Below are 26,150 nucleotides of genomic sequence, written 5' to 3'. Positions count from 1 at the left end.
GGAATTTTGGATTAATTTTGACCTATCAGACCTTCAGTGAGAAATCATTTAAGTTCTATTGTATCAGTTACCTCTCTTTTGAGCATTCAAAATGAAGATGCATTTGAACATTAGGATCCTCAACAGCCCCCCAAAAATGTAGGCTCATTAAATCTATGGGCAATTGTCTCTTAAGACTCTACTTTGCTAAGAAGGCTTTCACGTGTGAACAAGGAAGTTAATATATGCAGAGAGGAACAGCAAAACGCTGGCTTTAGTAATGGAGGTTGTTACAGAACATAATTGAACACTGACTGCAGCAAACCTAAAAGGAGACTTGCATTACAATGACAAAAAAATCTTTATTTTTTCCCCTAACCTCTGATTTCAGCTGTCTGACTAAGAGCAGGTGCTGGGCAATAGCTCAGTTTCAACAACCCATTGCAGCTGAAAGAGTAGATGCAATTGTGCTGTAACCAGCAAAATTGAAAATTGCTTTAAAGGAGGGGAATGCAAATGTTTTTAAGACAGAAAATCTTCATTCATCTGCAGAAGGAAGCATAAAATTAGCATAGCTACAAAATTCTTATTCCTCTTTATATTAAAGAAGTAATAACTGTGAGATAATTTGCTATTACCTATATATTTTAGCATCTTTCTAGTGATACACTTTTAAAATTGCATTGCATTGTGAAAATACAGGAAAAAGAATTTGTTAACAATTAAATGTTATAATTAAAAAATTCTTTCAGGCAAAGTTTCCAAAACTTGAAAATATCTCTGAACCATTTGTATTTTCAACAACCCATGGACCTTCCCTCCAGCAATTAATGGTTAAGCCTTTAACATCTGATCCTGAGCCTCTCATGACCTGTCTAGAGTCATAGAATGATTTAGGCTGGAAGAGACCTTAAAGATCATCTCATTCCAGCCCCCTTGCCATGGGCAGGGACACCAGGTTGTTCAGAGCCCCATCCAATGTGGCCTTGAACACTTCTAGGGTTGGGGCATCCACAGCTTCTCTGGGCAACCTGCTTAATTAAAGAATTTCTTCCTAATATCTAATCAAAGTCCACATTAATAGAGAGTTACCGTGTTCTTACCAACTGAAGGCCTAAGTATCCATTTTTAATGCCTGTTTTGTGCTACTGTAACACCAGTGAAACCAACTGTATTTTTTTACATAAACCATTAACTGCTCACAAAGCATTTCCTGGAATTAAAAACTCTAGTTGTGATACGAGTTGCACAATCTGATTCAGACAAGATCCTTTCACTTAGGTTGTCCTAGGTGAGGGACTGAATGAGTTTATGAAAGAAACATCTTTTCTAGCTGCATGTTGCACAGGGTCATCAGCTTAGGCTTTCCTATTAGTTTCATAGGCCTTTCAGTATTTATATTTAGATTGTGTGATCCATTTGTTGTTGTTGTTCATGCAGTCCCTTCTGTCTTTCTAGTGGCTGTAGAAGGGACTCTAGTATTTATATTTATATTTGTTGTCCTTAAATGTGCATCAGCCTCTGTTAAGCTTTGTTACTTTATTGACTAGAAGAGCAATGAGGAGAAATGTACTTCTGCCCTTGTTAAGTAATTATCCCACATTAGAAGATCCCGCAGTCAGACAGTCAGGGATTTCTAAAGGGTGTGTCTCTTTGGAGAGCTCTGCTAAAATGCTCTCTCAGAATGAAGCAGCAGCAGCTCAGGTTCAAGCCCACATTAGCAATGAGAGAGCCCAGGACCTAGAGGAGGTATTTTAATCACCAGCATATGCTAAAGCCTGGGCTCTGCTATCTGTGTTACCCGTGGCTCCTGAGTGGTGTTAGAACAACGTCAATATGTGCTTTAACCTCAGCTGCAATTGATTGAAATTGATTTGCAATTGATTTGTAAATAAAAGGATGGGTTCTTTATCTGCCAACCATTTAAATCTCAATCTAGGATTTTTTCATAAAATGAAGTTGTTTTGTGCATTGTGCTCATTAATAAGAATTTTGTGGGTTAATTTGTGACTTCAGTGAACCTTTGGGCATAATTTTTTATGTTATTTTGTTAAGGCAGAGCTTGTTGTAAATATTGTGCAATGCTGCAGTTTTTAATTCCGTAACAATATGAACTCTGTTTTGGACAGAATGTTGTTAATGTTTAGATGCTATAGCACAAAATTCTTATGTGTGTTGCAGGAAAGGAGAACATGAACTGCATTACCAGTCTTCAAAAGTATTTAGTTTAGTCAGAAAAGGCAAAAGAAGCAAACAACAGTGATTGAAGTGTGGAAGCAATTGCAGGACAGTAGACAGTGTTGAGCTCAGGACTGGTGAATAGACTGTAAATATAAATCCTAACTCAGCTTCTACAAAGTGAACAGGTGTTTGGCCTCCAGTCCATTGATTCCCAAAATAAGACATGTGGTAAATTGCTGATCCATGAAACTCCATTAAGAGCTTGGCACGACCCTTAAAGTATAAACTATTATGCATTTGTTGATAAAGATTTAGTAATGGTAAATGGTGATTGGAAAAATCTTAAGAGTTGGTGATAGTCTTGATACAAACCCTTTTTGTTAAAATGCTAATGTCAGGAGGTGATGGTTTAGCTATGCCTTGAGGATTTGGCTATTCTTCCTTTTGAGTTGTAGCTGAGCATGAGCTGTATTTCTTCCCTAGCAATATAGAATACCGATATGAACAAGTAGGGTCTATTTTTTTTTTAATCTGTAAACATATTCTATGTCATCCAGTTGTTTCTCATTACAAACCATTGGATATGAATCTAAGGAAAGGATGTGTATTGATTATTTTAAAATTTGTCTTCAACGTGATGGCTGAAGTCTTTTTTTTTTTTTTCATAACTTCTTCTGTGTTACAACAGGGAAGATAATTAAGGAACACTTATTGTTCAGGGCAAAGAAGAAGATGTAAGATGCCAATTAAGAAAATTAAGGTAAATGTTTTGTGGGAAAAAGCAAATTTGCTCCTTTGCTTATGCATATGAAAATTAAACCACCTTTCTTCACAAAATAGTACATTGCAGGGTAATGTGGATTTTTTTAATTTGTCAAGCATGCTATAATCCACACTGCTGAAAGCTTGATTAAATTTTGTAGCAAATTCTGCTTTCTTCAGGCTTTACAGCAGTTTCTGTGCCAGTCTTAAAGACATTAAAATAAGAGCAATATGAAAATGAATAATTTAATATTTTGTGTATAAAATGTTTTCTTATTTTGTCATAACAAAGTTTTGCATTTATTTGCTGCATTTTGAGTTAAAACTAGATAACTTCCACCTACCAAGAAAATTATGAAAATTTTTTAAATTGGAAATAGGACAATTCAAGATTTGGAGAAGGTTTGGCAGAAACTTGGATGGGAAAAGTAAGAATTTAAGAGAAACATTGAAGACTCAGCAGTGAAAAGAATAATAGTTTGATGATAATTGGTAAAACAGTAATTTTGTCTCTCGGCAGAGATTTACTTATATCACACATGTATTTGAATTTTTTTTCTTTAGTATCAGAGACATGAAATACTAAAATTTGAACTTTTAATTTAAAATGCAGTTAGGGGAAAAAAGTGGGTTTAAATAGATTTTTTGAGAATTCTGATTATAAGATCTCAGAATGCAGAATTTGAGTATAGGATCTGATTATACCAGATATTTGTATATTTGAACTGACCAAATGCATGTTTAGAATATCAAGTACTGTCACCATGAAAAGTAAAAATGGTATTTTGGAGGTCTCTCTACCCATTGCAACTTCTCCAGTTTGAAAGTGGGAGATATTTCTTTTCGTCTTATCCATTACTATATAGCTGAAATTTTTCAGGCCAAATTAGGCACTCGGTGTTGCTTGTTCTGGAGTGATTGAGGGAATAATGTGAAGAAAGACTGAAACAGGGATCATTGAGGTCTTCAGACTTCTATGTTAGTGAAATATTCCCATTAATATTGTTGTAACTTGCTTTATTTCACATAATATGCTACTAGTATTTTTTTTAGACTCATTAGTGGCTCTGTTTATTTTCCTATTTGTTCTGTTGTCCTATTTTTTTGTTAAAGCCCTGGATAAAATTTCAGCTTTCATGCCATCCAGTGAAGCATTGAAATACAAATCCTTGCAGCTTCAAAGAATAGGAAGGGACTATAAAAGGCTTTGTTTATTTAGTGATTTTTATGTCGATTCTCGAATTCCATGGATCTTCGTTCACAGTACTGCAACAGCGGAGTTCCTGATGCTTTTTCCGTAGCCTTGCGTGCTCCTGTAATGGCGCTTTATTGCCACGTGAGGTCAGCAGCTGCCGAGGAAAAGCAATAAATAAACTCGCTCCACTGCAATCCATTTTCTTTTGCTTTATTTAGAATACTTAAAAATCAATACATCCTTCAGAACCGTATATACATTGTGCAAAACCAAAGGATTTCTTTTTAACGCACAGCAGCTTCAGCAAAAAGTCTTCCTTGCAAGTTACTACAGAGTGAAAATCTACAATGGCTTTAGGGAGAATTTATTGGCTTCCCGAGTAGCATTGGGTAATCGCTGTGGCAGAGGATGTGTTCTCTACAGTGTGATGGTGACAGGGTTTCAGCCTTATCTTTTTGTCTGTGCTAAATTAGTGATGATAAATCTAAATTGAATAAGGTATTATTGCCGCAGGGTTTCATTTGGAAATGGAAAATATCCTTCCTTTTTATTGCAGTAGTAATCAATGTTCTGTCAAGATGTGGGGAAGATGTTGCCTAAAAGGATTTTCCCCCGCTTTAATCTTTGCTTTAAAAGCAACACAACAACAACAACGACGACGACAGAGGTGAAAAGCATGAACTTGGTGCCAAAGTTACTTAAAGGGATTTAGGAAAAAAGTGTTGAGCTCTGCCGTAGGCTTACTGTTGGTTAGTAATTTCCTTGAGCTGTGCCATAGGCTGACTCTAGTCTAGTAATTTCCTTAGCTTGAGTCTCAGTTTCCTATATGTAACTTCAAAGAAGATAGTCACTTCTCTGGTAAATGTTAGAATAAATGTTTTTTGGTGGGATTTTTTGATTTAGTGTTTTAACAGAGGGAATGTCAACAGCAGCATCACACCTGAATCTTGGTGTCCCCTTTCCTGAAATACATATTGTTGTTTCTTGTGAATATTCCATTCTTACTGTCCTAGATAGTTGTGTAATGCTGCTAGTAAACATGCCCTGTGTTTTAGAAGTGACTGCTTTTTAATAGGTTGTGAAGTTATCTCGATGTATGATTGGCACCAACTGATATTCCTGTCAAACCTTTTATCCCAAATTTCTCCTGGACCGGGCAAATTTAACAAATTATGCAGACAAGGATCAATTTACTGATCACCAAACTGCAGCAAGAGAGATGTAGGTTAAATATTAGGAAATACTTTTTAGCTATAACACTGATTAAGTTGAAAGAACAAACTGCCAAATTAAGTTGGGTAATTGCCATCACTAGAGATTTTCCATCACTAGAGATTTTCCAGGCTATGAGTATGCACCCATTTAGCAGGGATAGCTTAAAAATAATACAGTCAGTTTTTCCACAGTTCAGAACTTGGACTGAATGATTCATTATATGCGTGTTTTATCCCAAATAATTTTTTAAATTTCTTCCCACTTTACCCTAGCTAGGGATAAAGCAGCGGGGATGTCAGCAAAAAAGAGTAACATTTTCTCTCAGTGTGTGCCAAGCCTACACAAAATAAGAAACAAGTTGTAGTGAGAGAGAAGAAAGCCCAGATTGATGTGACCTTTATTATTTTAACAGTATCTTTCAGCACAATTACAGAGTTGCAGGATTGCAGAGAACAGAGCTGGAGTATAAAATAACATAAATAAATAGAACAGGAGCCAAAGCAGTCAGCAGGAGGTGGTTGGAATTGGGCAGTGAAGGATGGGTGAAGGGTTTGCATTGGTCAAAGCCTTTATGATTCAGCCACCAGAGTTGCAAATTCTGGAGAAGGGAAAGAATTTTTAAAAATATTAAAAAAAGAAAATGTAAAGAAGGAGGAAGCATATTACAATGATTACAGAGTCACTGCTGTAGCAAAAACATCACAATAACAGAAGAGCAAAGAAATCCAAGTTAAGTAAAGGGAAAGTATGACTTGGGAAATCTTACAGTGAAATGAAAGGATTTTTGAGGGTAAGGGAGAAATGCTATACATGCCAGACTGTCAAGACTGTCCACTGCTATTCATCTGAAGGACTTGATTAGTTCCCTGTTATTCCTTTGTAAATCTCAATGGGATGAAGGCAAGAACTGGAAATTTAATCTTGCAGTAAGATAAATTTCCTTTATATCAGAGTTTGGCAAAGAGAATCATTAATGAGTCTTTCAAAGTATTCGTGTCCCTATATTATAATTATATTGCATTTAAACTCAATTTTGTAATGCCAAATTGGCTGAAAATGACAAATTACAAAAACAGAAGACTGGTACCAACCTATGTAGCAATCTTGACCATATTGTTGAGAATGAGAAAAATTTCTGTGGTCTCAGAGGGCCAGGGCTTTACCCTGTGGCTTTTATTAGTGTTACATCCATAATATTTACATAAATGTATCTATGTGCAATTTGGGGTTATTTTGTACTTTAGTATACATAATGCCTTTCAGCAGGGAGATAAAGCATGGAAAAAGCGCATTTGTATCCCAGTGAATAGCTGGCTGGTTATAATTCCTAACTCCGTCTAACCTTGGAGCGGTTACACATGAGAATACCTTGCACAGTTGTATGTGCCTCAGCGCGTTAAAAATGACAGACTGGAGGGAATCCCAAGAAGGGCAACAAAGATGATAAAGGGATTAGAGGGTATGCAGAGAGAGTGGTTTATGGGTTTAACATAATCAGCTGAGAGGAAAATGAAAAATACGGGAGGCAGTCGTCGGTGAAGGCTCAAGAAAAAAATCACTGAAGTTTGACATAGTGAAGAGTAATGTCTGGCAACTAAGAAAGATAGAAGGTGAAAATTAGGCATTTTAAAGAATATTCTAGTGTTCAGTTGAAAAATGCTAGACTATGAACCAGTGAGATATTAACTGACTGTTGTGTGCATACAGACAGCACTTTTGATGATATGTCCAAAAACGGTTGCCAAATGCTGACAAACCAGACTGAGAAATAAAAGTGTCAGAGGGTTTAAATTAATTCCAATTTATCCATCATTTTGAAAGATGTAAATCCAAATTAGGATTAGTGATGCAGATTAGTTAACACAAAACATGTATAAATCCTGTACATGGTGGGTACATAGATCGAAAGTGTTGCAAACTGAATTTAAGAGATAACATAAAGTGCTTGTGATAGACACCCTGAATATTCTGGGCAGAAAAGGAGAAAGGGTATAATTATTAAATCACTGTGTGAATAAATCCTGCAGGGAGAAACATGAACTGCAATGGATGAGACCTTTCCAAAAGGGAAAACTAACTATGTGTATACTGTTAGAAAAAATTGTCATTCTTGCTACAGCTAAATTAAATCTTTTTTATAATAATTTGTATCTATAGAATATATTTGGAAAAGGCTATTCAGACTTGCAGCCAAATATTTTCTATAGTACATTTTGATAGTGATATAATCACTTAATGGCAATATATTTCATGGGTACTTTCTGATAGCCAGCGAACCGTAAAATACTCCTTCATGAATAACTGCTACATGATTTATACTTTCCCCAGGATTTTCAATATACTTTAAATATTTCAAAGATGTTCCAGTTGAATAATCTTGTAAATTAGTTCACTGTTTTCTTATGAAGGTTAGCCCAACCACAGGTGGCTTGTGGAGGCACTGCTATGAAGGGTATTCATGTATGCAAAACTTCTGAGATAAGGCACTGTGTATAGTAGCCCCTGCCTGTTGGTCATTCTTGTAAATGTTTATTGCCTGTGGCCTGTTAGTAAGGGAATCCTTGTGATTGACTACATCCTCGTTTCCAGTTGTAGTTATCCTTCCAAATAAAATTATGTCTTTCTTTGCACAAATAATAGCTTTAAATTACAAGCATTTAGACTATTTTGTCATGTAACATAATTTACTAGCTGTCTTGTGTCAAAGCTCTGACTTAGGTGAGGATTGTTTCACTGTGTTCAGTACAGTTTAGCAGTATATACCAGCCTAATGCATACCCTCTAGTATTTTACTAGTATGACAGATGTAGTTACAAAGAACATGTTGTAGGCTCACGATTTCTCTCATCAGATTATGTTTTTTATATTATCTTTGCAATAGCAAATCTGTTTAGGAAACTTCATAAGTAATGACTGACAGTAATTTGTTATATAAGATACAAGGGCACAAAGTGGGATAAAAAATGGAGGACTACCAAAAGACTCTTCATTTTTGTCATGACTTTTACCTGTGGCAAGGTCATGACTTAACAGTTGTAATTTTGAATGCTTGATGTCACATTTTTACAACATTTAAAGGAAATAATTGAAACACTTAAGAATATTTGCAGGAGTTGAGCTGTGTGACGGAAAAGATTCTGATTTACTGGGATAAAAATTTGGATTTGTTCTGCCTACAGTGCATGATCTTTGAAAAGTCTCTATGTACTTTCTCAAGTCTATTGATATCAAGAAACTGAAAGGCATGACTTGCATGTCCAATGCTAATACACAAAATAGATTAAAACCAATATTATGAGCAGAAATTTTCATTTTCTTTTCTCCTCTTTCTTATAAATATTTTCCTGAAGCGTGCAGAGCTGCTTCAGCATCACTTTCCAGTCCAATCTGGAAGCTAATGTTGGGAGCATTATTAGGTAACCTGTCCTGGACCTGCAACTTTTTTCATATTCATCATCATCTGTCCACATTGGTGGGGTATGGTGGGGGTTTGACACCGCACAGAAGATGATCATGTCTTACATGAACTGGCTTCAAGTTTTCAACTGTTTGAAACTGGCACATCAGCCACAAGCTAGAACTCATGATCAGACGAGAGGTAAACTGGTGAAACTATTTCAGAGCTGAATGGTCTTGCAGGAATGAGAAGAGGTTTAAAGCAAGAGACTTAAGAGGAAATTTGTAATGTGAGACCCTAGCTAGAAGAAGGCTGATTAGGCTGGGATTAACATTTGTGGTGTATACCTGACATAGTTGGCTGTGTGGTGTTAGAAATCCCTGAAGATCAGTTCTTACAACTGCTCTGGGCTCCTGAGGGACAACATTCGAGGGCCATCTGGAGAATTAACATTAACCCCTGTGAAAGGCTACATGCTTGTGACCATATAGTGTTGTTTGAAGCTGGTTGCTTGAAACAAGGGGTAAAAGGGATGCCTGACAATTCAGTTAGAGGGAAACAGTTTGCAACAAAAATACAGCATTGCAATGCTGAATATGAATGCGATGTACCTCTGTGACTTTATGTTTTATTTACCTATGTGGTTGTATTCTGGAACTGGATTTATGAACCAAAGGAAAAGCTGGGAAGTATCTATCCTCCTCATCTTTTGGGCACAGTCCCAAATGGGGGATGTATTTCGAGCATTTCTGGTGTAGCAATTTGCCGTTGAAGTCAAATTTAAGAAATGGAAAAGAAACTTGGTAGTGTTGTACGGTAGGGATATAGTCATAAGAAGCAGAAGAAAAAAACACATCATCCTCTTCTCATTATCAAGTATAAATTCAGAGTAATTCCATTTCAAAGTTAAGGAACAATAAAAGTTGTAGAAGACAGAGATAAGGAGAAGAGGCATTTCACATTGCTTTATTACAATGTATTGGCTTTCAAGCATTGTTTCAACTTTAAGAAAAAAGTGATCAATCTTAAGTAAAAAATATTAATTCTGTATTCTCTTGTATAAGCCGAAATCATTCTGCAATATAGTTCTTTTATTCTAGTTGAGACTGATTTTGATTTGGTTTGCAGTCTTCTGGAATAGCTGAAAATGTATCTAATGTGAGGTTGGTGAATCAGCTATAGGCTTACTTACCTGGATTAGGTATTCTTTTGAAAATCTTGCCCAGTAGTACTATTGTCACTAATTTTAATGTGTATAAGGAAGACCCATATAATAAAGAATAATGAATAAAATTATATTATAATGAAATTTTAAATAATTATACCCGTATTGGATTCAGCAGTGCTGCTAAAGTTTAGCAGGAGCCTCCTTGAAATGCTGCACAATTGCTCCTCTGCAACCATACTATAGTCATAATCTGAGAAATTAAGAGACTGATCTAGGAACAGGGGCATAGTCACTGATATGTCAATGTGCTATGAATGGGCAGTTCAGCTAGTGTATCACCTGACTAATATGTCAGCGGCTGATTTTGTGTGTTATTTTTTCAGCTTCTAAATTAGAGAGTATGTTAGTTTACTGTATTTTGCTTTTTGCTTTTTGTTTCTTTTTTTAATTCTGTCTTCTTACAAACCCCAGAGATTAGATAACACAGAGAAATATGAGCATTTTAGGTAATTTTTTAGATTTTAGCTTATGATACGGGTTATCAATATGGCAAAAACTTAGCAACTGCCTGCTTCTAGGTGACTTAGTATTCTGACCACAAACTTCTACTATCTTCTGCAATGAAGAAAGTTTTAGTTCAGAATCGCATCTCTTCATGTCTCTTCCAATATGTGTCACTCACTCTCACCTCCCAGAAAGAGGAAAAAGGAGAAATTTTTTATATGAGCTAAACTGATTCATCTGAAGGGGGAATAGTAAACAGGAGTAGTTTTTTGCAGGAGAGGAAAAGTTGTTCTTTTCTTGTATTTCTCATATTCAGTAAAAGGGAGTGACAAGCTTTCTTAGCTGTAAAGACCCACATAAACACTAACATAAGCTGGATAGACTGTTATTGTATAGAAATTCTGTAGCAAAATGGGTGACTTTGAATTTTAAGAGCATTGCTTTGCTAAGTCATGCATTACTTTCCTGCTAACTAATCAAGCAGAAATGCTGGTACCCAGATTTTTTTCTTTCTCAATTTTATAGTTGAGCCTGGACCTTTGAAATTGAAGTGTCCTGATCCTCACTCCACTGATAACAGACAAATTAAACTAATCGAACTAGAATTTGGATAGGTACTTAGTCCTGCGCTGTATTGTGCCTGAACCACAGCCTGGGTTCTGTGAATTCTTGCCCCCTCTAGTGTCAGAACTCCGCTCCTCTTCCCTAAAAGCCTCCAAGCAAGGCATGGCAAATGTAGCAGGACTTGGCATTTCATTAAACCCAAACTGTGTCCTTCAGAAGGTCACAGCCCCCAGTGATTCCCAGGTTTTCTCAGTTCTTGTATGTAAGAGTAATATTCGAACGTTACTGTCAAAGTTTACTCCTCTAATCACATACCCTCAGCGCCAATTTTACCATCACCGTCCTTGTCTCCAGCAGCCAGAAGAGCCTTCGTTTCTTTGTCTGATAGGTCTCTTCCTTCTGGGGTAAAGCCCTTCAGTACAAACCTGAAGAGGAGGCAAGGAAAAAAGGAAAGTTGGGTTGTTGTTTTTTTCCCAGAGCAATTACACTGCATATTATTTTTTACCACTGATTTGATATGCAAGTTGGAATCCAGGGTTGTATCTTCTGTTCCTGACCTTCTTTAACATTCAGGAGAAGCACTTTACTCTGAAACTGCATTTGGCTGAAGAACTATCTGTAAGGTATTGACCATTCATGTGTTTCAGGCATCCTACAATTGAAGTTACAGCTAGATATCTCCAACACACTTTAAGATCATATGCTTAGCAAACAACTCACACAAACACTAGTCAAGAGCTTGAATTGTATGTTATTACCTAGATTCTTGTTAACAACCCCCCCCCCAAAAAACCCCCACCAAACAAAACAAACAAACAAACAAACCCCACAGGGAATTAGACTCTTAAGGTGGGGTTATTAGAGAAAGGATGTATCTTTACTTACTTCAGTTCTTCCTCTTCAATGAAGCCGCTTCGATCTTTATCAAGAATATGAAAAACCTTCTTCACATCTTCTGGGCTCTTCTTTTTCAATCCTACCATCTCGAAAAACTTCTTGTAGTTAAAAGATTCAGCCGCTGTAAGAGATGAAAACCAGAGAAATGCTTAGAAAAATAATTGAAACATACACCAACACACACCTGTGGGGTTTTTTTCCATGCTGCTGTTTGTCCTGTCCTGGGAGGAACAGTCGAGCCCAGCTGTGGTAGGAGCTGGATGTGACACTGTACGCAGTGTAATCGTCCGTGCTTCACAGGTGCTAATGGAAATAAACGCAGGGAGAGAGGGGCAATGCCTCCGTTTTGCAAATGAAGAGCTGAGCCACAGAGGTATGAGACTTGCTCAAGGTCATACAAGAAGTCTGTGATAGAGTTGGGAGCTGAGTTCTAACCTGCTTAGTCTCATTTCAGTGCCTTAAACATTTTTTATTTATTTTATTTTTGCTAAGTTTTAAGTCAGAACAGACATTTGAGGGCAGACTCTGACTATTACATAGCTGTCACTTTTTGACATTTCCACCTTTGGGAAAAAAAACAACCCCAAAAAAAGCTCTTGTTCAACCACGGAGCCTAGCATTGCGAGAAGTGTTTCAGAGCACACGACTGTTTCAGCTCTGTTTCGTTTTTTTTCCTGGAGACTTACTAGAAATCAGTGTTGCACTTCGACCGCTAAAAGGTATGTGCAATCGTGGTGTGTGAGCTCAGATCCTGCAAGGGAGTGCTGTACGGCGCGCTGCCTGCAAGACCTTGTGAGGAACGGTCTCCGGGGAGGAAAAAAAAACCTAAGCAACCCGGAGCCCTTGAAATCGGAGCCGAGATAAATGAGTTTACCTGCTCCACCTCTCCTGTCCTTTAACCGCACCCGCTGTTGTCCCACCCAGGTAGCGTAATGGTGATGTGGATTAGAAATCCGATACAGTGACCTCCAAAACCTGCGGTGGACTTTTTTTCCCCTTCCCCCTGCATTCTTATTCCCGCCGCATTAAATTTTCCTATTACATAAAATTAAGGAATCTGAGTCTTTCGTGATCTGCCTGACTGAGATCTGTCATTACTTGCTGCTAATTGCATCTGCTCCGAGATTTGGAGATGGCCACAGGACAATGGAAGCTAATGAGTAAAACAGCTGCTCAATTGAGCAAAGCAGTTTGTCAGTCTCTCCGACTCTCCGGCTGCTGAGATGAGTCGGGCTCAGCGGGTTTTGCGCTTCTGTCTGTTCGGGAAGGTCATCGCACAGACCAGGATAGACAGAGGCGTCTCTCCGGGTTGGTGCGGTCAGCCAGGTAGTTTGGGGGAGGGGGTGGAGAACGTGCATCCGGGAGCACGATTTCTAGCTTTTCTTTGAAAGCAACCTTAACTACCTGAATCTCTGTAAGCACAGAGAAGAGGGTTTGCTGCCAGTTTTAGGGGTCGCGATGAATGAGATGGATAAGGAATATCTGAAACCCAGAGGAGTCTGAGAAGAAAGTGTGGACCGCTGCAGCTATTCGCCCTGCAGAGAGCTTCTGCAGTCGAGCAGTGCACTCGCTTGCTCTAATGTTGCCTTCTGCTCCATCCCGAAAAGCTAAATCCACCCGGGGATTCCGCATAGGAAGTACAGGAGCGGTTTCTTATCTCCTTGAAATGGGAAACAGAGTTCTGTAATACCTGAAACTGAATTTCAGCAATGAGTGGGAAGCTGCCGACATCCACTGCTGACTTCCCATCCCACATCAAGATATAATGCAGCGTGGTTCGTCGAGGGTTTTGTTCCCTTTGAAAGTATCCTCTCCGTAGAAGCAACGTCTATCTGCTGTTACTGCTTGCTTTCCTTTAAAATAAATATTTCACCTCTATAACGTGCAGGACAACTTTGCTGAGAATGCAGCCTTGTACTTCATAAACCTGTCAGAGGCATTCACTGCACTTCTGAAAACACATCCTCATTTGAAATTTTGTCTAGCCGGTTCCTCTAATCTTCCCATAGCTTAAATAAATGCACTGCTATCCTAAGCTGAAGAGATGAAAGAGGGAAAAGAGAGAAGAAAAAAAAAGGAAAAAGCACTTACCTGAAAAGGCTCCCACAGCCTTCTTGATATCCTCAGCGCTGAGCACGTCAGTCATAGCCATCCTGCAACTGTTTGAACAGGGAAGCAAGTGCGAAAAGATTAAAAAGTGCTTTTCTCATCATTTCTGCTCATATGACCAAAGCTGCAGTGCTGTGTGGGGATGGCACACCGGGAAAGGCTGGACCTGTGCCAGCTCTATAGCTCTGCGTGGATAAGTGCCGTGGGCTGTCGCTCTCCAGTTTGCAGAGCACCAAGTAGTCCACAGACGCGAGGGTTCAGCTAAAGAGAGGGCACGGGGATGCCTTTGAGGGGACTGGGGTGGGGGAGGACGCGAGTGGGGGTCGCTCTCTGGGAGGCTGGAGCCTAAGGCTTACTGGAGCAGTGCCAGAGTCTGCTGAGATACCGGCTGGAGAAAGAGTTTTGCCAAGGTCAAGTCCTCGGGTGCAGTGGACAAACTAGTGGTGCAGAGCAGAGCCTTTTCCTTTAGTAAGTCAGGACGAGCTTTACCCGTTATATTCGGTGATGAGTAAGGAACTGCAGCATATGCCAAGCTTCAAGCTGCTCTTCAGGTCGAGAAGCAAATATAATGTAGCTTTTGAACATTCGCCTTATCGTTCAAACACTTCAAACATCTACCCCTCCTCCCTTCCCCCTTCCCTTCACACACGTATTCCTTTTAGACCTCGTTTCTTTCGGGCCAGTCCATATTAAGCATCATCCTCGCTGAATTAATTATCACATGCCTGCGAATCCTACAGATCCCGTTTGTAATACACAATATGCTGCAGAATCTTCCGTGATATATGGCAAAACGAGATGCAAGGTGACAACATGCTCGTGCGGAACTCCTGTGAGGTAGTGGGCTTCTCAGGCGGGACCGGGCACTCTACGGCAGCGTCAAAAAAAAAGGATTTAGGATTTGTAATGTGTTTTCTAGGGTTGTTTCTTTTTCTCCAAGAATCTGTGCCCGTTTTTCAAGTGCAATATGGCAAGAAGTCCAACTTGCTCTCAGAGTTTGGGCAGGAGCCATTAGGCTGAGATAGCCAAGGTTCGGGCCCAGTAGTAGGGCAGATCTCTGCAGGAGTATTGGCATCGCTGCTCCAGGAGAGACGAGGGAGGACAGAGCGGTGGCAGCGAGATCCCCGGGCGCGATCAGCGGGTACGGCCCGGTCCCGCTGCCACGATCACATCTTTCCTCTGAATGAGGCCGCCGGAGAGCGGCCTCGAAAAGGGGGCGGCTGGTGCAGAACCTCGGGTCGCGCTGCAGTAATTGCTCTGTACTTTTAAAAGTAAAAGCCCCATCCTTTTTTTCCGCGGCCCAAGTACAGCTATAATGGGTGAATCATTACCATGCCACTGAGCGCAGAAGGACGGAGGAGGAGGTGACATTGGGGTCTCCCCCCCTTTTTTTCCCCTTTTCTTTTTTAAACAGCGTCTCTTCGTTGTGGGAGGGACTGTCGGTTTTCTCTCGTTGGAAGTCTCCCTTCTCCCCCCTTTTCCGTGTATTTCCTGAGGTATGAGGGATACCTAGTTTTCTCCGAGGACAGACAAGGAGACGGATGGGGGAGCCGAGTCCCTCTCCCCAGGCAGGACGCATCCTTCCTTGATCCACAGGGAAAGAGGGGCTGAACGCTGGGGAGCTGAAACGAGATAAACCGCAGCCCCACAGAGGAGCTCCACGCACCTTCCTACGTGGGTCAGCAGCCCCCCTTGTTTTAGATATGGGAGATGGAAAGGTGCAGTAAAGACAGTACTCGGCGTACTTGGGTCTCTTGCTTTAGTGGAGTTCAGCTTGGAGAGCTGAGTTGAAAACGCCTCGTTGTAGAACAGGTTAAACCCTTGTCGTTAGTCCATTTTACACATAATTTAAGTGTAGACCAATCAATATACAACTATTTGCCAGAGATAAATGTCGAGACTTTATGTCATTGACGTTCCTTTACTTCTTCTTAACTGAGGGAAAAGAGAAGAATCCCTTCTTGCTCCTAGTGCAGGTGGCGCCGGCCCGATACTGCATCACCCTCCTTCGTTGCGTACAGCATCAGTGAGATCTGAAGAGGAGATGGGCCTCAGTCTCCGCAGGTTTTTCTCCTTTATGAACCTTTTGCAAACCCGTTGTTGAGGTACCCTCGGTCTTGGAGGCACAGAGCCTCCTTTTAAGTCCCTACCAACAGGAACGCACCTGACCTCCCGCCAGTGAAGATGCTGTCGTTGCGGGTGACTCGTGTTTCGGTGTTAACCCCGCTCTGCTGACAAGGCAGAGCACATTTGGAAGGCTGCCCTGGGGGTAACTCAAGCAGGTAGCTGGCAGAAGCGATGCGCAGCGCTGCCTGCTGTGCTGTCAGACGCCTATCAGGTTAACTAGCCTCATGCCAAGGAAAGCGGCCAGAGGCGCGTTCTGTGTCTGTGTCCTGGGGATGGGAGCCCGGCGGCTCCCTCCGCGTCCCTAACGATGCGCGAACTGCCCAACTTTCCCTCCGTCATCGGATCTGTGAGGGCTCTACGGCCTAATCATGCTGTGGAGGCGAAAAGTGAGAGGTGTCAGAAAAACGAGGCTTAAGATCAGGTGGAGCCATCTGTAGAGCGTAAATAACATTTCCCCCAGCTCCCTGTCCCCTGCTCATAAGCCATGTACCCTTCATGGCCAGAAAAGTGAAAGCAGCGACACACAGGTTTGCAAAGCGGACAGCTGGGAATCTGACATGGGAGAGCTGCTGAGGCCCATCTCTAAGCTCAACACTGCCCCTGTTTAAGTACAACTAGCAAAATTCCAGAAGCTTGTAAAACCAAGCCGTAGTCAAAACCGTTATTCTAATAAAAAAGGCGTTTCACGAATTGACAGTTTCACACTCGACCCTTCACCTTTTTTCATCATCCCTGAGAGATGAATGACGCGTTTTCCTTTACCTCTGAGATTTTGCCAATTTTCCTGCCCAAACTGTTTGCAAAATCCACACCGTGGATTTCCAAGTTGTCTGCCCAGAAACTTTCATGTAGATCGACTCCCCCTTCCACCAGCGCCAGAATGATGAAATTCTTACTAAGTAAACGACCAAATAAATTAAGTAGAAATCGACCCACCCTCGCCAAAGGCAAACAATTCAGGGAGAGTTTCCTGAACATCACGAAGCCCACACGCCAAACACTGAAGCAGAAAGACGGTGGTCCTTTGCAAAAAGAGTGAAACATTTCCTTTAGCTTCCTAATGACCACACCAAAGAGATCTTCATCTCATCGCTTGCGATCGTGTGTGCAGAAGGAGAGATACCATTTCTCTATGTGTTTTGGACGTTAGGGGTTTTTTTGCCAGTTCACGGCTGGACATTTCAGTAAATTCTGCTCGCCGAGTCCTTGCTTGCGTTCTCGTTCACTTTCTTTTGTTATTTTCACTTTCTCCCCTCCTTTTCTCCTCATTGTCCCCTCAATGTGTTCAGTTATTTACTCCTTTTAATGGCCTTATCTTCTCCTTTGAAGTCTCCTCTGCGGGAAGCCATTCCTCAGTGTTTGGGAGATTTGCATCTCTTTGTTTCCGAGCTTTTGTTTGTAGAAAGGGGGATGGGGTCGGAAGGATGGAAGATATCCTAGTCTGCTTTCCTTCGGGCGAAGGTCCTGCTTCTTGTCAGGAGCTGGAGAATCCACGTTTGCTGTGGAAGTTTGAGCATTTTCTTACTACTTACCACTTGGATCTCTGCTAAGCACGCTTGAAAAGGGTGTGAGATAGGGAGGTGGTCAAAAAGAGGTGGAACTCGGGGTAGGAACCCCACTTATATAATCTCTCTCGCTCTTTCTATTTTCGGCAGGTGATACCCACTCCTCACTGGTATCAGATATTCAGGGGGTTTGTTGGCGGTGTCACATTTATCTTTCCCTTAACTAATCGAAGAACACTATTAATAATCCTTGGCGCTTACCTTCCCCTGGCTGTGAAAACTCATTACCTTGGCAAACTGATGGTCCGCTTGAAACTTTAGTGTTAAGGGGAGAGGCAAGCGGTATAAATGAGTTATTTCGGGGCAAATAGGCAAATAACAATAAAAATGCCATTGAGACCTATTTGCCATTCTGTAATCCATCTGGGTACACGTTTCCTGATATTTAATGTATTTCTAGCAAGGGAAAACATTTTATAAAGGGCCGTGAATCATACATCAGATGAAAGTGGCATCGGGGAGATCACGATGAATCAGGACGTTCAGTTCGAGAGATGGGACTCTGCTCGTGAAGGAAGGGGATAGGAAGATGTAATGCCCTCATCCGAGTGACGGGAACAAAGACACTCTCGGGAATTTGTCCTTTTCTCTCTTTAGCCCTGGTAGATACTATTTGAAACAAAATAGAACAGCTCTAAATTGCCTCCTGCACTTGAAGCTGCAACATTCAGCCTTACCGCTTGGCCTTGAAGGAAGTCAGAAATATTTTTTTCCTGCAGGCAACAGCAAACTCAATTGTGTAATTCTGATTGCTCATACTTAAAGGGGCATCCAAAATCTGCATTCAGGGCCCCATTGGGCAAGATGCTATAGAATCCTAAAAAATTTACAACCTGAGCTTTCTTAGGAGAGGCAAGACATTGTAAATGAAGAGATATGATATATACAGTCATAATACATTGACTATAACTTTTTCAGCATATAAATTTTCTTTATGCTGAGTTGCTCATTCCAGGGAAAGACACCTTTGAAGACACTTCTATTTTTACTCTGTCAAGCAATAATAACAAAACTAAAAATGCCACTGAGAGGTATTTGCTATTCTGTAATCCATCTGGGGACACTTTCCCTGATATTTAATGTTTTTCTGGCAAATGAAAACGTTTTATAAAGGATTATGCATCAAATTTACCTGGAGTATATTTATGAATAAAAAAAGATCTTTTCTGTTTCAATAGTCAAACCCAACATTGCTTAGGTTAAGAAGCAACCAAGATTTTTGTGATTCAATGGAAATTATCTTTGGGGAAGGGCAGGTTTCTGCAAAACTGAGATTTGATTTTTCTAGCTTGGTTAATTGATCCTAGAAGTGAGGAAGGATAAATGAGATATGTATGGGATAGGAATATTTAAAAATATTTCTCTACTGCCAATATAATTTTGATGCTGAGTTCTTTGATAAATTGGAGGTACTCCAGCAGCTTTAGATAATTTCTAAAGAGGTAGCTTTATTGAATCAAACATCACAAAGGTTAATTCAATCATTTTAGTGTTCTCTCCCTCTCCCTCTTTTTTTTTTTTTTTATTACACTTCCTGTAGTGGTTTTTGAATTTTCAGTGTGCTTCAGTAGTAGAGGAAATAATATTACTTTTCAGTAGCCTCCTTTATTTCTCACAAACACTGTGTCCGTGCTTTAGCTCAGAGCAGGTGATAATTACAGTGTGAGACAACTGACTCATGTGGGTTCAGATGTTTCAACCAATCGGTGTGTCACCTTTGGAATAGTGTAATAATAGTATGCTGTTTGCTAAATTCAGTGATGTGGGGTTTGCCTTAAACTGTCACATATTATAAACCCTTGATGTAGTACCAAGATTAGACTCTGGTTTAGGGACACCAGTATTTCATGGTTGCTAGTGGGATGCTTCATTTCCATTTGGTAGCTGGCAGAACAACTTTTCTCTTTTACCTTCTTTTGGCAGCTTAGAGAGGATAAGAATTGTAGGACTGTCCTTTTTGGCTATTGGAGTGTGGCTTCCATTTCTGTCTGCTCCACTGGAATGAGTGCATTTGTCCACTGGTGACAGAAGAGCAAGTGCAAAACTAGTCATTGTGATTCCTCTGTGTAATTCAGCCACGTGAAAGCAATCCTGACTAGTGGAAATCCTTTCTTATCCTTTTAGTTAGTTCTTACTAAAGCTTATTTACAAAGGGAGAAGCAGATTTATGACCACATTGACCATATAGTGAGGTCTTTGTTACATGTCAGGTATTTAATTAAAAGGCATTTTGTTCATTTTTTTAAAATAAGAAGAATACAATCAAAATCAGACACATCTAGATTATTTGTAAAAATCTAACTGAAAGACACAGAGAATTTTGGCAACAGGCTCACTGAGAGTTCACCTGTGTGAAATGATAGAATTTAGGGAGGAAGTTTGTATTACAGCACTCCTTAGTTTCGGTAATGTGGTTACATATTACTATCATCTCAATTGTGTTCATTCAGGAAAAGATAAGGACTGGGTTTCCCCTTTAGGATACATGTACAATGCAGAGTTGGGGATGATCATCCATTATAATTTTTTTTCCTCTTTCCCACCACACATAAATAACTGTAGTCTGAATAATAAGGTGGTCAGGTCCCTATCAGCCAATGTACCCAATATTCTGCACGGTGTCATCACAGCATTAGCATAGCACCTTAAAAAGGAAGCTTACCCTGCTGCTATCTCCCATGTCTACTACTTGTGTTATAACAAGCAACTTCAGTCTTCAGGTTTACCAGCCAGCCATCTTTTACTCACCTTTCTTTTCCTTATTTGTTAAAAAATAATGGAATGATAGAATGATCAAGGTTGGAAAAGACCTCCAAGATCATAAAATTCAACCTTTGGCTGAACACCACCAGCACTAGGGGCCACATCCAGTCACTTCTTGAACACTTCCTAGGATGGTTACTCTACCACTTCTCCGGGCAGAATGTTCCAATGCTTAGCCACCCTTTCAGGGAAGAAATTCTTCCTAATGTCCAAACTGAACCTCCCTTGGTTCAGCTTGAGACCAGTTGCTCTTGTCCTGTCACTGGTTGCCTGGGAGAAGAGGCTGACACCCACCTGGCTACAACTTCCTTCTCTTCTGGAGGCTAAACAACCCCAACTCATTCAGGCTCTCCTCACAGGACTTGTGCTCCAGACCCTTCACCAGCTCTGTTGCCCTTCTCTGGACATGGTCCAGTGCCTCAGTGTCCTTCTTGTAATCAGGGACCAAAAACTGGACACCGGATTCAGGGTGCAGCAACATCAGTGCTGAGTACAAGGAGACAGTCAGTGTCCTAGTCCTGCTGACCTCACTGTTTTTGACACAAGCCAGGATGGCATTGGCCTTCTTGGACACTTGGGCACACTGCTGGCTCAAAGTCATATGATTTTTTTTTTTATTTGAAAGCGTATTCTAAAATTTTAGAGGCTTTATTGATAAAAGACTTTATTGATAAGAGATGTTTCTTGGTTGCCAGCTAAATTTTCTCTTATGTATTTTTATTGCATCAGTAGCTCATATAAGCCTCTGGATCAACCTTCTTTTTCTTGGTGCTTATGCTTTTCATTTGATTTTACAAAGAGTTATAATATCCTTCAGTCCTTGGGTAAGCTAAGCTATACGAAATTATTTATGTTACACTTTTTCTCATTAATCAACCTCTCTAGACCTGTAATAATTTTTCTTATTTGTTTTTTTGTATTCCCCTTGTTTTGTTGGCATCTTCTTGGTACTGTGGTGCACGGCATAATATGGAGTTCCTTTGCTGTCTGAGCTTGTAGAGTATTCTAAACTGCTTGTTATAGACTCCACCCTGTTATATAAGAATGATAAATCAGGTACTAACCCATCCACAGGACAGGTAGATTTGGAAAGAATTCACACAACAATTTAAAATATTTTAAAAAAATATTTTGTATGCCTGCAGTATATTTTGTTCAAAAAGATTTTGAAGCATTTTATAGCCAATATTTATTATACAGGAAGTTCTTTATTTCCTCTAAGACAAAGCTCAGTGCTGGTCTCACCTATGTTTAGAGGCAGGACAGGAATCCTTACAATAGCAGTATTTTCTTTGGTGTTTTGTCTCTAAGTTATGACATAGGTGTACATTTCTTCCTCCTGCTCCTACTATCAAACCTGCCCCTTTTCACAAGGTCCTAGGTATATTGTCCCCTTTCATCTTACTTCTAAAAACGGAACAAATATCATATTGCTATCCTTAGCTGAAATGAGACATCTTAGGTGCTCTCTATAACCATAAACCACACAGTACATTGATTCAGGATTCCAGAAATCCTGTACTGAAAGTCTTTTGGAGGAGTAGGAGTAAATGTGAGTTTTAATTAGTATGACAGCTGGTAATTATTGGGAAGATGAAATGTCGATACCCACATTAGAAGTTTTCCAGAATTTTAGGAGAAACCTCTCATGACAAAAGTATCACTAAACTTTTCAGGTTTGTGAATACAACCTGTAGCTTTTTCAAAAGATAAATTTACTTGCTAAAGAATGTAGCATCTATTACATTTAGTCTGCCAAAGCTGTTGTGATGATGAGTACTTTTGTGTGTTGGAGAGGAGAATGGGTAAATTCATGGAAGAGATTCACTGAAGGTGTCCAAACTCCTACAGGCCACATCCAGCTTGTGAAGCTCCTGAGCTAAAGCAGTTGAGATTTGGGATAGTATTAGGTGAAAGCATCATAATGTTCCTTCAAAGGCTTTTTTCTATGTCCACTGTTGGGGACAGGATGCTGGGTTAGAGAACTGGAAGGAAATAATTTTGATCCACAAAGGTAGTTCTTATTTTCCTCAGTGTAGTTTATAATACCACATACATGTGAAAAGTGGAAGGATCAGGCGGCCAGAATGTATATGGAAAGTAAATCAACTAAGAGAATGACTTACAGTACCCATAAAAAAAAAAAAGTCTTTTTTTTCCTAATATAAACCATAAATGTTCACTCCATGTGTACTCTGACTCTTTGCTTATACGATGCTCTTGAGTTCATATATGCCCTCTTTAGGCTTCATATGAGTATATTTGTGTAGGTATATATGTATTTTATACTACTACTCTGTGACTGAAAATGTCCATTATTTTGCACATACTAATCATCATTTCCTTCTGCGATGGCCTGTTCTTTGGTTTGCCTTGGAGAAGTCTGTATTCCTAGGACAGAAGCTTAGTGGTTCCAGTTTTACTGATTTTTCCATTCGTCTGACAATTGTCTCAAAAGCTGAAAATAGCAAATGGCTGCAAGTGATATCCCAGAGGTGAGAAACAGGTCACTAATAGTCCATGCTACCAAGGGGCTTTGGGGACTCTCCAGCTTGTACTGCAAATGGTGTGGAAAAAAAAGTGAAATGTCTCACCCAAAGGAGATAATACAAATGAAAAACAGAGATGGGTGTAAACCCCTGGGGAGAGTTAGGCTCAAATTACCCAAGAAGAAAAAAAGCTAGTGCTAAAAGAGTAGCTCTGTGTATCATAACACCTCCTAGCAAATCTCGAATGGATATTTACAGCAGGAAAAAAAGCTGTTAGTCCCAGTGGGAAACCTTGACCCCAAGGTTAAGAGAATGGAAACAGTTGGTTTTCTTTACAACAGACACTTGTGGGTATCAGACATTTGTCATAATTGACACTCTGGTGGTGTTCACACTGGGATGGATAAGCCCATGTAATTATTACCACAGGGGTTATATTCCAGAAAAACTAGCACAGCAGAGCCATGGCTTCATTACTTATTCCTATTTATACTAGGCTGCTGGTAGGAGAACAGTCAAAAGTATTTAGATCAGGGTAAACAGCTTTGGGGGAAATTGGACTTTAGTTTTAGCAGTTGGAATCCTGTGAAAACCCAGATTTAGATAGTTATTCTTTAATTAATCTGTTGGGTTTTTTTTTCTTTTTTTTCTTACACTCTTATAATTCATTGCAGAGCTGTTAGTGCACAGTGAGATGGATTTAAAAGTTAGAGGTTTGTGAGGGAGTCATATCTTTCTGGATTAACAGCAAGTGGGAAGAATTTTATAGCAGTGATGCTCAAATGGCAAGTTTGGGCTTTTCCTGCCAACCTCCCAGGTGGAAATTGCTAGCTAAGGAAGTCTATAACTACTAGCAGAACAGGAGCACTGTTGTGTCAGCTATTTATCTATTGCCAATATTTCATTAGAAAACAATTCTTCCATTTACATAATTGGTAAATGAGACATCTTCTCAGGTTTAATTCATGATTTGAATCCAGCCAAAGAGAATAACAGTAAATAAATCTGTAGTACTGTTTCAGTCACCCTGATGAAATGAGTTGAACAGCATCAGTCCAGTTGTTAATAAGCAGATACACACAAAACAAACTTATGTGCACTAAAAACATGTATCCATGTAGTTCATGACCTAAATCAGACCCAAACACTGAATTCTCCAGTGCTTTCTCTTCTTCATCTCTTTAGGTTGCCTAAAGAGAAGACTTCAGCAAGGAAACCTCTAATCTTGCTGCCTATTCTAAACTTCTTAAGAGAATGGACAGACATTCGAGTGTTAGCTTGTCCAGCAGCATTCACCTGGGATTCCCTCAGGTAAATGTCAAATTGAAAAATTGAGTTTGTTTCTTGTAACATCCCTATCCTCTGAATTAATGAGAAAAAATTATTAAAGAAAGACTCATAGGCATATTCCTAAGGCAGGTATGTTTTCTCTGCCATTTCCAGTGTATCACAACTTCTTCTTACAATTTCCTTTTAGATATTCCTTCTGATAATCATCTTATCACCTTGTTCATAATCTTATGTATTGGGATTTCTTTATTTTCCTCAGAAAGCGAAAAAGTTTATTCTTATAGTTTAAAATATTATTTGCAAAAAAATATTTATTGGACTAACCCATTTTATAGAAACTTATGTTTATATTATGTTTTTTGTATTATGCACATCTGAATCGATCCTCATTATGGGCATAATTTTTTTTCTTGGATGTTTGTATTGTTTCTCCTTCCCAAAAAGGTTCAGAGTGGCAATCTCTCATAGCAATCACGTTACTGCAGGCATTTTTGCATTCCTCCTTTCAGAAGTTTGTATATATATTCCTTGTGTAGGTAAAAGAAGGCTTGTAATCAAGAAGTGGTTGTAATCTAGAAGTGGAGCATCCACACAGCATGTGGTACAGATGCATCAGCACTTTTAGCTTGTGTTATGGTATTTTGACAGTTATTTGTAAGAGGCAGTAGCCTCCCAGGGCCTTTGAGTTTTGATCTCAGTGGGACATAGAAGCTGCTGTCTTGAAGAAGAATGAAATATTTCAGAAAATTGAACATTAATATCTTGCTCATGGATGAAGGAGAGACCCACAAGACACAAATGATGTGTTGGTTGGCAGCATTTTACCTCTTCGAAATGTATCATCTCTGTTATTTTTCTGCACTTCTGTTGAAAATTCTGCTCTTCAACTGGGGAAGGAGAAAACAAGTACCAGAGCATACTAAAAACCTTGTTGATCTCTGAGGTAGCGCCCCTCCATGTCTTCCATTACTTTCGCCTGGCTGCCTAAGAACTCATTTTTCCAACACTTACTCCTGTTAAAGGGCAGACAACTGAAACGCCAAGAAATCCACTGTTTACGTGAGACCACACAGTACAGTGGCACAAGAAATTGCATGTTACATCCTGTCCTGGGATGATATCTTCCAGAGTGGGCCATCCTTTCCTTTTTTGTTGCTCTAGGTCTTGATGGTGAGAGGTATTGCTTGTGACAGCAGTTTGACTTCGGTGGAGCAAAGGGATCATTCCTTTCACGCAGAGGATCTGTTTGTTACTTGACCTTTTCTTTGCTACCAGGTTCACCCTGTTTATTGCACAGCATGTTTTCACCTTTCAACTGGGCTTTTTTTACTCTTTCTTAGTAGAGATGGATTTGTTCCAATTATTAATATTATTCATAAGCATGAAATATAAGCATATTGTAACAATGCTTAAAGCTGTGGTCACAAGAGACAGGGAAAAGAGAGTGACTCTGCCTTCTCCTAGGAGAGGGAAAGTTTGCTAATGCCCCGTGAGGGAATGACAGATGATTTCTCTCTCAGGTTATACATGCTCTAAATCCTCGCCACCATTTTTCTCCGGCAATAAGGAGACAGATGCTACTCTAACAGCACAGAACTTGTGCAAATCCCTTACAAGAACCTTTATTACTGCTATGAGTAAAAACAAGTGACTTGCTTAGCCTTTCATCCTATTTTTAGATAAGCTTACATTTCTGAAGGACACATTTGATCCCCTTATATGGTTTTGGCTAGTTTTCTGTTGATTTATTTTTTCCTTTTCTTATAGTGTGATATGGGAGGATGAAGGTGGGAGAAAGTGTCTGTTTCTCTGAGCTGTTGTGTTGGTATTTGTTAGCCTGACACTTTATGTGATGTGCCCAGCTCCCTTTCTAGCAGTTTCTAGTAGCCATGGGAATACAGACAGCAGAAATCACACTTTAGACACACAATTTCTCTCCTAAGAA

At 39.7% G+C, this 26,150-nt stretch overlaps 2 protein-coding genes across 8 annotated transcripts in view; one reads left to right on the top strand and one right to left on the bottom strand.

Annotated features, from left to right (window-relative positions):
• Positions 1-26,150, top strand: part of NCF4 (neutrophil cytosolic factor 4) — an 81,146-nt gene that overhangs the window by 30,116 nt on the left and 24,880 nt on the right. The window lies entirely within an intron of this gene.
• Positions 4,312-14,478, bottom strand: PVALB (parvalbumin). 2 transcript variants are annotated; one of them, XM_039382276.1, is made up of 5 exons: positions 14,461-14,478; positions 13,954-14,021; positions 11,851-11,983; positions 11,281-11,390; positions 4,312-5,930 (listed from the first exon to the last, which is right to left on the bottom strand). In XM_039382276.1, exons 2-5 carry the CDS (start codon positions 14,012-14,014, stop codon positions 5,902-5,904), a joined length of 333 nt encoding a protein of 110 aa, XP_039238210.1. In that variant the 5' UTR covers positions 14,015-14,021; positions 14,461-14,478; the 3' UTR covers positions 4,312-5,901. The 2 variants fall into 2 exon arrangements, with proteins under 2 accessions (XP_039238210.1, XP_027571087.1); XM_027715286.1 differs by lacking the exon at positions 14,461-14,478 and adding an exon at positions 14,328-14,400.

This window comes from Pipra filicauda, unplaced genomic scaffold (assembly GCF_003945595.2).
Source record: "Pipra filicauda isolate LSUMZ 115617 unplaced genomic scaffold, ASM394559v2 scaffold262_size1072369_pilon, whole genome shotgun sequence".
Taxonomy (NCBI): domain Eukaryota; kingdom Metazoa; phylum Chordata; class Aves; order Passeriformes; family Pipridae; genus Pipra; species Pipra filicauda.
Note: the sequence above shows the minus strand (reverse complement) of the source record. Positions and strands in the feature narration are given on the sequence as shown.

Excerpts from the sequence above, each read along its gene's own strand:
- PVALB (XM_039382276.1), bottom strand. The coding sequence starts at position 14,014 with ATGGCTATGACTGACGTGCTCAGCGCTGAGGATATCAAGAAGGCTGTG. Across the intron at positions 11,984-13,953 it reads GGCTGTGGGAGCCTTTTCAG|CGGCTGAATCTTTTAACTAC; the intron begins GTAAGTGCTTTT and ends CATCTCTTACAG. Across the intron at positions 5,931-11,280 it reads TGGTAAAATTGGCGCTGAGG|AATTTGCAACTCTGGTGGCT; the intron begins GTATGTGATTAG and ends TCCCTTCTCCAG.